The following is a 12,837-nucleotide window of genomic DNA, read 5'->3' on the forward strand; positions in this document are numbered from 1 at the left end:
TGTATTTAATAGTTGCTATTTGATAGGATATTATCTGTATGTGTGTTGGCATGAAGAGAGGTGCTTAGAAATGAAATAAGTAAACTACTTCTTTGTTAAGGAGCCTCTACTGTAGAGTCCTAATGATCTGTTCTCGGTCCTGTAATGGTCAAAGATTTCCTGGATGACAGAATCAGGATCCTAAAGGATTTAAATAATCTAGAATCTATGGCATGAGTGTTGTAGTGTGCTGGAGGGTGCCTCTCCCTTCTACCTCTCCATGGGCACCTGAAGAAATTTCTCACATGACCCACCCCTCTGCCCAGCAGCCTAATGGAATCACTTCTCTCCCCTGTCTGGGGTAAGGCAATGGGGTAGAGAGTTTCACTTGTGGCATCAGAGTTGCAGTCTAAAAGTTTCACCATCACTGGTCTAGAGTGATGAGTTGAACCTAACAAGCTGAAATTTATTGAGTAAAATTGAAGTTTATACCTTTGGGGTTAAAATATTAACTGCATTGTTGAGTGTTGTGACTAGATTCCATTCATTAAAAAAAACTTTTAGGGTTTAATGGACAAGATCACTGTGAGTCAAAAGAGTAACAAGTCAACCAAAATAGAGAAGTGAATTAAGAAAACCATAGTGTATTCTCTTAATATCTTAAGACCTACTGTATTCTGCTCTTATCAGACTCTATCTGGAACATGATGGGTTTAGATATAGGCACCATTTTGGGGAAGAAATTGGCAAATTGGCATGATACAGTGAAGAGTCGTCATCATCATATTTAGGAAAACATGAAACACAAGGATCAGTTGAATGAATTGAGAATATTTGACCAACAGAAGAGATGATGTAGGTGGAATATGACAATTGCCTTATTTGAGGGGTGTAGTAATATCAATAACATTTATATTGTACTTAGAATGTTCACAAGTTTTTTTTAAATATTTAAGATATATTTACAGTATTCACAAAAAAAGTTATATATGTGATTATAACATCTTGGCAAGATAAGTAGTATTATCTCCATTTTATGGAAGCAGAAGCCAAGGTTCACAGAAGTTAAGTGATCTGCCTAAAGGCATATATCTAGTGAATTTCAGAAATGCAATTGGAATTATATTTCATTCATGCCTTTTTTCATTACATCAAGTTGTTCATTTTGTTTGGCCTCAAGACAAAAAACTAAAGGCAACTGGTAGAGAATACAAAGATTCAGATTTTTGTTCATTAATATAGAAAAATGTCCAAACAATTGCCCCAAGGTGAACAAGATGTCTGAATAGGCACAGGATTCTTTATCACTTGAGGTCATTAAGTAGGACTGAAGGAACATTTGCTAGAGATGTTGAAAAGGAGATTCAGTTAAGGTATGAATTAGACTTCTTGACTTCTATCTCCTCCAACTTTGAGATTCTATGACCCATGATTGCTTCTGCCAATTCCAAGCATTCTTGAATTCCCCATGACTGTGATATAGGTTGTTTATCTTCTTTCATCTCTCAGCCAATTTGTTACCTCCTCCAAGAAATTCTCCCTTATGCTTCTATTTCAGCAATTCCTGCTCAAATTTTTCTCTTCTTTTCTTTAAACCTCTTACTTTGCAATACAGAAGAGCAGCAAGGGCTAGGCATTTGGGGTCAAGTGATTTGCCTAATGTCACAAAGCTAGGAAGTATCTGAGGCCAGATTGAACTCAGTTGGGGTCCTTCAGAAACTAGCCTTAGAGTTCCATACATTGTGTTACCTAGTTGCCCTTTTGTTCAATTTTTTCATAGACATTTCATACAACATTGCATCTCTTCTTTGTCCATTCCACATTTTACCTTATATAAACACTTAACAATGTTTTTAGAATGCTATATTTCCCAGTAGACTAAAAGCTCAAGGATAATAGGTTGCAGATTTCTACAAAGACAGAGTGAGTTTTTTTCCAGTAGGGAATCCCTATGCCAAAGAACTCACAGATCTGGTTTCTATACCTATCCTTGTATCTGCAGTGTAAAGGATAATTCAAGGCATATAATCAATGTTTAATGGAGGCTTGTTAAATTAAATGATAGCCTTAAAAGTTATGCAGCAGAGTACCAGTTCTGGTAAATCTCCAAAAGCTTGAAAACACTCAAAGCTGTCATCTGAAGATCCACAGCTGAAGACTAAGGTCAGGAAACTCATCACCAAGAAGCCACCTGGCAGGTGACTTACTTTGGTCATCCAAATCTATCCAGTCCATGAAACTAACTGCAAAGGCAAGGAGTAGCTTTGCTATGTACCCCTGAAGGTATGCCCATGCTGACAAAATATAAATCTCTGGAAAATACCGACATGTCCCATATTTGCAAAATGTTTTCTCACAACTCCTTGAAACTGGTATTCAAGTTATTCCTGTTTTGCAGATGATAAAATTTAGAATGGTTACTAAACATCTGTTGATTATTTCCCTCTCTAGTTAAGAGGTTGTTATGATAATAATAGCTTACCTTCTACAAAACTCTCTCATGTATTCATTTTATTTGATATCCACAATTTAGCATTATAAGAACAAGATAATAGATTTATTATAGGAAAAGATTTTAAATGTCATCTAGTGCAAACTTCTCATTTTATAGATGAGGAAACTAAGATTTACAGAAGTCAAGGGACTTGCTCAGTGATACACAGGTGACTGACTATCTATGGGACACCGATCTCTATGGTACTCAAATTACAGCAATCTTTCCATGTCATTCTTCTGTGAAACACCATTTTTTTTTGTGGTAAGTAACATCCTGTCGATGGTTCAGGGAACTTCCAATGAAGAAACTCTCTATACCAAATTCAGATTCAGTAACTGTATCATCTTAGAAAATTGTCTTTAGCATTGAGAGATTAAGTCACCTGCCTACGGTCCCATAGCAAAGATACATCAAAGGCAGATTCTCTCTTCGTTACCCTGTACTACAATGTTATTGTTCTGCCATATCAGTCATATCTGATTCATATCTGATCCCATTTGGAGTTTTCTGTAGTGATCTGCCATTTTCTTTTCCAACTCATTTTAACACAGGAGTAACTGAGGCAAACAGGATTTGAAGTCGCCAGATGAGTCTTTCTGATTCCAGGCCCAGCACTCTAAGTGCTACACCACCTAGTTGTCCTGTGCTAAATAGCACAAACCAAGTAACATCTATTCAGCCTATCATCACTATTCTTTCTACTTCCTGGCACTTCTACCCTCCTCGTTTATTGTGTGTTCTTTTAGTAAAGGAGTCTACGAGGAGAAAAATGCTACAGTTAATGCATCATTTATCTAGCAGTCACTTATCCTGGCAACTGGAATTATCTGAGAGACAGCCCAGAACCAGAGAAAAAAGAGAAGTGAATTCTCAGCAGCCTAAATCAAGTTAGAAAGTTCATTTCCTTAAATTATGTACTTTACTCATGGTGAGAACCTAAAGGCTTCTCTTAAGCCTGTTTATTTATTTTTGAGGCATTTCTCAAATAGAAGTTGAAATTCTATACCTAACAACTTGACAGTGGTCATACTGACAGTTGTGTGGAAAATATGAATATCTCTTCTGAAGAGAAAGGATGGCTATAGTCTTGGATTTCTGTTTCCTCTTACCATGAGGAAGTTGCTTTGAGTGATATCTGAGATTTTCACCATTCTGATACTGAATTATTCTCTCTTTAAGGGAATGGAATAGGTATTTTGGACTAAAGGTTATTTTTGCTTATAATTTATAGGTGTCCCTAGTACCATTTCAATAATGGAGGCAGATAGTCAAGCAGATTTAGATAATTTAAAGCCATACGACCCTTTCATAACCCATTCATGACTGCCCCTCCTGTTTTATTGATTTTTGTTTATCTCCTTTCTTTAGTATGCCATGTAGGGACCCACCAAATGTTCTGGTGTCTTTCTTTACCTTCTCTTGACATAATAAGTGCAGCAATAGAGAAAATGGCTTATAGTTAGGTAGATATTACTCTGACCATGTTGTAAGTTGATCTTTTTCAATCCCATGTTTCTTATGATGTCCATTACACCACTTCTGTTGATAATATGCTACAATTTACTCATTCTTAATATATTATTGCTGTTTGAATGAGCCTCAAGTTTGGTTCTTAGAGGCTATTTGACTCATAGACATATAACGTCCCTGGATGCATGTAATGATAATGATGATTGCAAGCTTTTATGTAGTATCTATGATGTGCCAAGTATGATGGCAAGTTCTTCACAATTATCATCTCATACAACTGTGGGAGGTTAGGTGTCATTATTATCCCTATTTTATAGGTGAGGAATCCAAAGCAATCACAAGTGGTTAAGTGACTTGCCTAGGATCACACAATTAGGAAACAGGTAAAACTGTATTTGAATTCAGGTCTTCTTATATCTAGGCTCAGCACTATATCCACTATAGTATCAATGGTATTAAAATAGTGGGCTTTTGTTTTAGGGAAGAACTTGGGGATATTAAAAAAAAGTTGTAATTCTCCAAAGGCAATCTAGCCTGTTCTCTTCCTACTGTTCAATTCTCAGTCCAACTATTGTCCATTTGCTGTATCTTTATTATATGGAAACATTAATTAGGCTGGATGTTTTGCTAGCCTTACTTTTGTGTTAACATTGTCTTTAATTATATTATTAATTCTCATGTCATTAAATTTCTAATGAGCAAATATTAGGTATAGAGGGGGTCTTCTCTATATAAAAAAAACATAGGCAAGAATCTCATGAGATGAAAGGGTGTGGATGCACTGTTGAAGGAAAACCCCACAATGATAACTAGATTTTAAGCTTCTTGGACAGAAACTATATTGACACTTCTTTGTATTACTCATAATTTCTGGCACAATGCTATAGAGGTGGTTTTCAATAAATATTTGCTATACATATAGGAAGAATTCAATAATTGTTTGTTGGATGAATTAATGAATTAGTGAAGTTTTATTTCTCTTTGGTTTTATCATTTACTCCATGTATAGAGTAGTGTATCTCATAGAAAACCTATAATTCCTCTGTTTCCTTATTTGCAGAATGAGGGAAATCACATGCTTCTTTGATCTTATGAAAGTTTAAACATTACTCTTGATACCATTGTAAATTTTTTCTTTTGTATATATCCATAAAGGTATCAAAATATAACAAAAAGGAAAATATAAGATATGGAAGGACAAATCTATAGTCTGCCTTTCCAAATGCATATCACAATGTGGACACCAGGTTCACCCTGGGTTAAGCAGATAACTTTTTAGTAGGCTCTGTAATTTTCTGAGGATCAATGCAACCAGTAAAATGTCAACTAAACAAAGGAACATCTAGACAATCTCACTTTTGAGAATTATTGTTCAGATTTACATTGGATCTCCTACACAAAAATAGCAAAGACTTCTGGCAAGCTGTCATCTCTCTTTTTGATGCTTCTATTGCTATTAATGATCATAGGGCCATTGAACAAGATTTTTCTCTACTGATATATCTTTCAAAGAATTTAGTATAATTCCGATATATATGTGGGAGCCAGCCTGTCAGTGGATAGTCTTTAAAGTGCTGTCTTAGTTTACCAAATTAAGCACTTTTGCTCAGGCATCCTTACAACAAGTATGGTATTCTTTCCACTACTGCATGCAGTCTTTCTTTTGAAATGAACTTGACATAACAACTATAAATATTTTAGAGTTACCCTCTAAAATAAAGGATTCTTTAAGAAATTAATGGCTAGCTTCTACCAAGTCATTTTATCCTGAATCAAGAAAAATACACAAAATCAGCAATTCTAAAAGAAATATTGGCATTCTCACTATCAACTGATACATTCTGTAGCTATCAGACAAGTCTGATCCTCTCTAAAGGAAATCCAAAAAGTATATGCTGAGATTCACCTACCTGTACAAATTTGACTCTTTACATGAAAGTAAATAACTCATTTTTCATGAGGAATTTTGATAAGCCATACATTCAACTCCTTTTATTTTAAGATCTCTTTTGAGAATTTAATCTTCTGAGATAAAAATCTATGTTTAATATGTAATGTTATATGTTCATATGTAATCAATCATATCAGATCTAATCAATGCATCTCTATATTCATATATACTATATTTATAATGTTTATAATTTATATTATAATTTCTGCTATTATACTATATATTCTCTTTCCTCTTACCCTGATACTATATAAACTGACAAAATGTGACAAAGTATGAAAGCCAAAAAGGAGGATAATTTTTGGGTTTAAAATGCCTCATATTGCTTCTTAGCTGTATTTAAACTTGGGCAGTAAGCAAACTGTACTATTTTACCAAAACTGTGAACTTCGGTCCATAGGAATGCTTTCTGCTAAAACCAGAAGAGAATAACAATTTGGCCTGGAGAGGAGGAGAGTTAGAAAAAAATCCATCTGGAACAAGACTGAATATTTCTTCCATAAAGGCATAGGGCCATGAAAGTCAAGAATAGTCACTCTTAGAAGACAGCATGGTATCTCTAAGCTCATAAAGCTCTTTAGCTCTGCACATGAGTTAATTTGTCCTAGGTCCAACAGAAACAGAAGGCTTATACTGCCATTTTGAGAGTAACTCCAGTTTCATAGAAGAAAGCATGATGCTTAAACAAAATGCCACAAAAGAAGCAGAGCAATGGTCCAATGAGTCAAGAATTTTGTTTCTGAAAATGACAACAAGCAATACTTTTAAAGAATGTTTGGCAGTGATTGCCATCATGTTGACTTTGGAAGTAAGAGATACCCAACTAAGAGCAGGAAAGAGTGCTAGACTGGAAACTAAAGGACGTGGGTTTGAATCTTAGCTCTGCTACTTATTTATGATTCTGTGAACCCAAACAACTTATATCCTCCCTAGGCCTCAGCTTTTGGGAATCACTAGTTTAGACCTTATGTAATGGAGAAAATGTTACTGGTGCAGATTAAATTTAGATGTCATGGGTACATTTTTTGTGGGGAGAGCTGAATGTTAAATGTATTTGAATGTATTCCTATGGATAATCTAAGACTCTGGAGAAGCCTGGGGCTCTGGAAGATCCTGCTTTTCTGATTGGTGACTACCTCTCCCTGGCCACTACTTCAGGAAGGGATGCAGTAATGTTTCATTTCACTCCAGTGATGTACTTTTTTTTTTAATCCTTACTTTCTATCTTAGAAGCAATATTGTGTATTGATTTCAAGGCAGAAGAGCAGCAAGGGCTAGCAATGAGTGTTAACTGACTTGTCCAGGATGACACAGCTGGGAAATATCTAAGGCTACATTTGAACCCAGGACCTCCTGTCTCTAGGCCTGGCTCTCAGTCCACGGAAATACCAAGCTGCTCCCACAGAAATGTAGTCTTTAGACTTTTCTACTTTGCCATCAGTCATCCTCTGTTACTGGAAAAATCGCTGCCCTTAGGTCATGCTTTCCTACTCCTCTGCTTGGACTACCATTTTAGGAGTGATTACTGCCATGAGCACTTTAATTTTGCCCAATTTACTCTCTGGCCTTCTTCTCTACCTTCTAGTTAACCTCTTTTCCTCATGTAGGCATTCTTTCTACTTTTCAAGATGTCAACATGAGTTTCATCCCCCATTAGAATGTAAGGTCAATGAGGGTTAGGGCCATCTTGTGATTGTATTTGTGTCCCACAGGGCTTAGAACAATGCTAGGCACATAGTAGGTATTTAATAATGTTCTCTTACTGCACCCCACATTCCGCATCCCTTGAACTGATATAGTACCTAGGGAAATGATATAACACAGAAGGAGCAAATAGAAAATCATGGTACAATTATAGTATAGATACTAAATGGAAAACAGTGAATCCTATTTGGATCCGAAACTCTGAAACTGAAATGTATTCTAAATTACCCTAGCTACATATTTTCTTCTTAGAAATACCTAAAGCTGATAGGGGATCCTGGGCCAATTTTAACAATGCATGATTCCTTTTTGCTGGCAAACATGATGCTATCTTTTCAGTGAGTCCCATTATAACATCTATCTTGGAAAGTTCCCTATTACATATCTCTATCCATATACTTTGTACATTCTGATAGTATATAGTCAGCTTGAACTTCACAATTTTAGAAATGTGTTTGCCTAAATAGTATTTAATCTGTTTACCAATAGTTTCCAACTTACAAGGTCAAATTTTTGGCTTCCACAAATAAATTTTCTCTTAAAATAGATTATGTCAAGCCTCAGACAGGAAGTGGTGAAATGCAAAATATAATACTTGATATCCCTTAAAATCTCATTTCTAAAACTAGGTCAGCTGATGGGTATACAAGCGTTGCAGAAAAGACACCCACTTGTCTTTTGGAGGCTAGAAAGTAGTGGAATTAATTAGGCAAAGAAGGTAAAACAGTTTTCTTTTCAAAGTCTCTCACCCAGCTCCACATCTTGATCATCTGTGAGTACAAGAATAATATTGGGTCTGATGTTTTTTCTTTCCGGTTGTACACGCCCTCTGAACCTTGGGGATTTGACAGTGGTGCAGAAGCTTCCCAGCAATTCTGTACCCAGGACAGCCAAAACCAGAGTCCAGCAATAGGACTTCATTGTAGATGTTTCCGTGTTGCAAAAGAGACCAAATGCTTATTTCTTGGTTGTCTGGAATCTGTGGAGTCAGAGAGAAAAGGGGAGGAGGGAGAGGGAAAGAGAGAAAAAGAGAATAAAACAGAAACCTGAATATCAAAATAAACTTACAGAAAAGTAGTTGAGATAAGTTAAAAACGAGTTAAAGCGCACAAAAGGCAACAAACTTACACTGGTGTTTCTGTAAGCTTGAATATTTTCTGTATATAATATAATCTGTAAGCTTACTCTCTTCTTGTGTGTTCCAAATTGCTCCTTGATAATTTCAATTTCATTGCCAGCATATAATCTCCAGCCTATGCTTCATATATGTTGGGACAGCAGATAGTGCCTTGAATTAAGTATTTGGGTTGAGTAATCAACTTCTATGCTGCAGAGATGACGGAACATCTGTCGATGGAGTCCTAGCAGAGAAGAGAAAAAAATACAAAGGAAATATCAGTTACAGAACTTGAGACAAGTTGTTCTGATCTGGAATAACCCTTCTGAATAGTCCACACCACGTCTTTTTCCCCCCTTCCAAACACGAAAAGAGGAGAACAGAAGGAAATAAAATGAAGGGCTGCTACCAATTAGTTCAAATTGTATCTTCCTATCCACACTCAGGCTTTGATTTGGTCATTAAAATGAAAAATAAAAGGGTCATTATCTGTGCTCACATTTTTTAAAATCCTTAACAAATGTAACATGCCCGTGAATTTGGGGAGAGGGGATCTGAAGAGCCAGGGAGGTAGGCGATTGAGGGGGCGGGGCAGGTCGGGAGAGAAGTGATGTGAAGTTGGAAGAGAGTTAACTCACCTGCACAAAGTATCGAACCTTTCTAAAGTTTTATGGAAGGCATAGCTGTTATTTGTAATCTGCATACTATTACTACTCTGGAGCTTCCTCGCTCCTGATTGAGAGTTCATCTTAAGCGACTGTGTGGGAAGCCCTCCCCCAGCCCTGACTGTGAGAGCTCCTAGGTGCCCCCCATGCATGAGAGGGAGAACTGAGGCCACTGATCCTCGGGTTCTTCTCCCCCTCCCGCACCCCTCAAACCTCGGCACTCGAGTGCCTATCAGAACTCCTCTCCTGATTTTTTGGTCCAACAGCCTCACTATTGTGAAGCCCCATGCGCTGTGAACACCCAGCTTCGTTCGGCTTTGCCACAGCTCATCTAAACCTGCAACTGAAAATGATTGATTGGACGGGGACTAAAGGTTAGCCACTCCACTCTCGCGTTTTCTTTTCTTTTCTTTTTCACATTTCAAGTTAAAGTCCTGCAAAACCACTGAAAGTCTCCAGGGGAAAAGGAAAAGAAAGGACAGAGAAATAAATGCTCTTGCTCTTTAGAGAACCGATCCTCTAAAATCGTCTCATTTTTCTCGTAGGTTCCTAAAAAATGGCAAAAGATCTCTCTCATCTCCCTATTGCCCCATTTTGAAGGCCTATGAGAAAGTCTTTATGGCGATTACTTAGCCCTAAAATTAATTAGAAAGGAGCAGACTTCATCAGACACTCGACACTACACACCTGAGGCTTTGTAACTAGGCAAGGCAGTGTTAGAAGAGAGCATGATACAAATAAGCGTGACTAATTAAAAGAAGCACTGCATTTTGGGAGGAAAATACTCTCTCACACATTTCAGAGTACTACAGAAAGTTCCAGTTTTTTAGACAGGTGAAGGGAGGGGAAAAGGTGGTGGGGAAAAAAATACAGTGCCCTGTTTAGTTCTGGCCATAAACATGATTTTGGCTTGCACAATACATATCCCTATTATTTTAAGCTTTAAGAGATGTTTTATAAACAGCATTAATGCTGCTCACTCTACAGCTTCCAATTATTCTGTGCATGTGTACATGAGAGAAAAACTAAACAAAAATCCTAGTGTCTCTAGCACGCATATCCTGACCGTATTGCTTATGGACCAGCATTCCATTTCAGACTGACCCTATGCCCAGCAGAGGTCAATATACAAGATTCAGCTTGCCAACTCTGAGGCTTTTGTGGTAGTTACAGGGCATTCTGTATATATAAGTCTGCAATTAGTTCACTCTAATCGCTTATATTACATCTTCTGTGCATTTATTTAAAATTCTAGACTTGAAAGAACAGGAAAACAGGAGGAATAAGGAAAACATAGGGATGAGATGGCATTTACATTTCTCTCTATGTCTAAATCGATGATCCTATAATCTTATGAGCGGATCAGCTTAAATAGGCCAAAAATTTAGTTTCTTTTAATGATCACTGCATGCATCACCAATAATGACAATGGACAACTTAAAGTTTCAAATTAAAGTATCAAAAATGCTTTCTCTGTGAGCAATATGGACTCCGTAAGCATTAGTATCTCCATTTAACAGAGGAGGAAACCTAGAGTAAAGGAGTCTTAAGTAGCTCGCCCAGGGTCACAGGCAAGAATTTGAACTCAGATTTCCTTGATCAATACCTTACTCTGTCAACCATGCTGCCTCTTAACAAAATCTGATTACCCACAAAATTTGAAAGAATATGGGAGAAGTGAGGCTGGATATGTTTCCCAGACTGGTCACACACACACACAGAATACCAAACTTTGCACATCTTCGCAATCCAGAAATTCTAGTCATTCTTACTGTACTGAACAATGACATAAGGAGCAGTTCAATAATATTTCTTCTCTATACTGGGAAATTGAAATTTCCTGATAATTGTGTTTTCACAAGAAAAAATTTGCATTAATTCTAAACAAGAAATGTACACTTTCTTTCCTTATTTCTTCCTCATTCCTCATTTTATCTTATTTTCTTTAGTCTTTTAGGAAAAAAATTAACTTTGTTTTCTTAGTGTATAGAATGCCTCAATAAGTATTTCTTTTAAAAAGGAAAGGGAGAATGCATTGCCTTCAATAAGATGTATTACATTGCTTTTTTTTTTTTGACAATTTAGTCCCTTTCCTTTGATAAAAAAAAAGGGATTTAAATTATTCTGCCTTAATTTGTTAATTATTCCAGTAGTACATTAAAAAAAACATACTGATGGGAATCCCACCCCCCAAAGATTAATCATCCATACTGGTTGAATTGAACTTAAAAAAAAACTCCACCAAACACACACAAAACCTCTTACACAGACAATTCTTTCTTTAAAAATGACCTTTTAAAACCTGTCATCCTCTCACAGCCTGGTTTCCAGAACTTAAAGGAAATGAAGTAAAAAAGAAAACAGGCAAAATGCAAGACTTGACAGAAGAGACAAGGATGCAATGTTTGCATTGGATACTTTGTGGTGGACTACAAATGTCCTTAGAGACATCACAATTTGTCTAGAGAAATAGTAGAAAACGAGAGAAATTAAAAGAAACTTTTCTCACACATGGAAATCAAGCTTAGGCAATTGTGTTCTATCCAAGAATCAGGACTTGAATACAAGTAGCTTTTATCCAAGCCATTAAACAAAAAACCCCAAATGCAGTCATCCACTATATGGAAAGTTTAATTGTCTCTTTGTATAGGGCAGCAAAAGAGAAATGTAAATGTGTCATTCAATGTATCAAAACATAGAAAAAAGAATGGAGGATAGCTACCTAGCCAATGGGGGGTATAATTCATATATGATCTTCTTGTACCACAGAACTCAAGTCTAACACCTAATAACTGCCATCAGAATGGATGGGGATAATAGTCTGAATAATCTAGGATGTGTTGCTTGTTGAGTAATCGAGTTTGAGGGATGCAGGATAGTGTCTCAGGTTGACTGGATATTGACTGTTCTCTGATCTTGTCTGTGGTCACACTGAGGACTTCATTCCCTAGAATTCTGAGCATGGACTGGTTCACAAGCTTAACATTCATGTAAAACTCTTTCTTTTTCAGATAGAATACCTGAATAAAAACAATAATGTATGATGATCAACTGTGAATGAAAACTATTATCAATAAGACAAGAATCCAAAACAACTCCGAGGGACTCAAGATGAAAAGAGACATCCACAAGCATAGAAGGAACAGATGGAGTCTGAGTGTAAATCAAAACATACTATTCTTTGCTTTCATTTTTTCTAGTCTGTGATTTTTAAATATATGAATATTTTCTAGGGTCAGAAATATTGTCTTGTTTCACAACATGATGAACAAGGAAATGTGTATTACAGATGATATGTGTGCAATCAATATCATATGACCTGCCTTCTTGGGTAGAAGGAAAGAGGAGAAGGAAAGGGAAAAGGAAAAAGACAGATTTTTTGATATAGATAATATAAGAATTTCTCTTGGATAAGCATATTTGTTATAATTTATTACATATTAATAATACATCA

General features: G+C 36.4%; 1 protein-coding gene across 1 annotated transcript in view; it reads right to left on the minus strand.

Moving 5' to 3' along the window:
• SULF1 (sulfatase 1) overlaps nt 1-8,522 on the minus strand; it is a 96,068-nt gene extending 87,546 nt beyond the window's left edge. Inside the window, exon 1 of the mRNA XM_044657973.1 lies at nt 8,351-8,522. Coding sequence (XP_044513908.1) covers nt 8,351-8,522 — 172 coding nt within the window. The remainder of the gene's footprint in view (nt 1-8,350) is intronic.
• Between the last annotated feature and the right edge of the window lie 4,315 nt (nt 8,523-12,837).

Source organism: Gracilinanus agilis, chromosome 1 (genome assembly GCF_016433145.1).
Source record: "Gracilinanus agilis isolate LMUSP501 chromosome 1, AgileGrace, whole genome shotgun sequence".
In the NCBI taxonomy this organism is placed as follows: Eukaryota; Metazoa; Chordata; class Mammalia; order Didelphimorphia; family Didelphidae; genus Gracilinanus; species Gracilinanus agilis.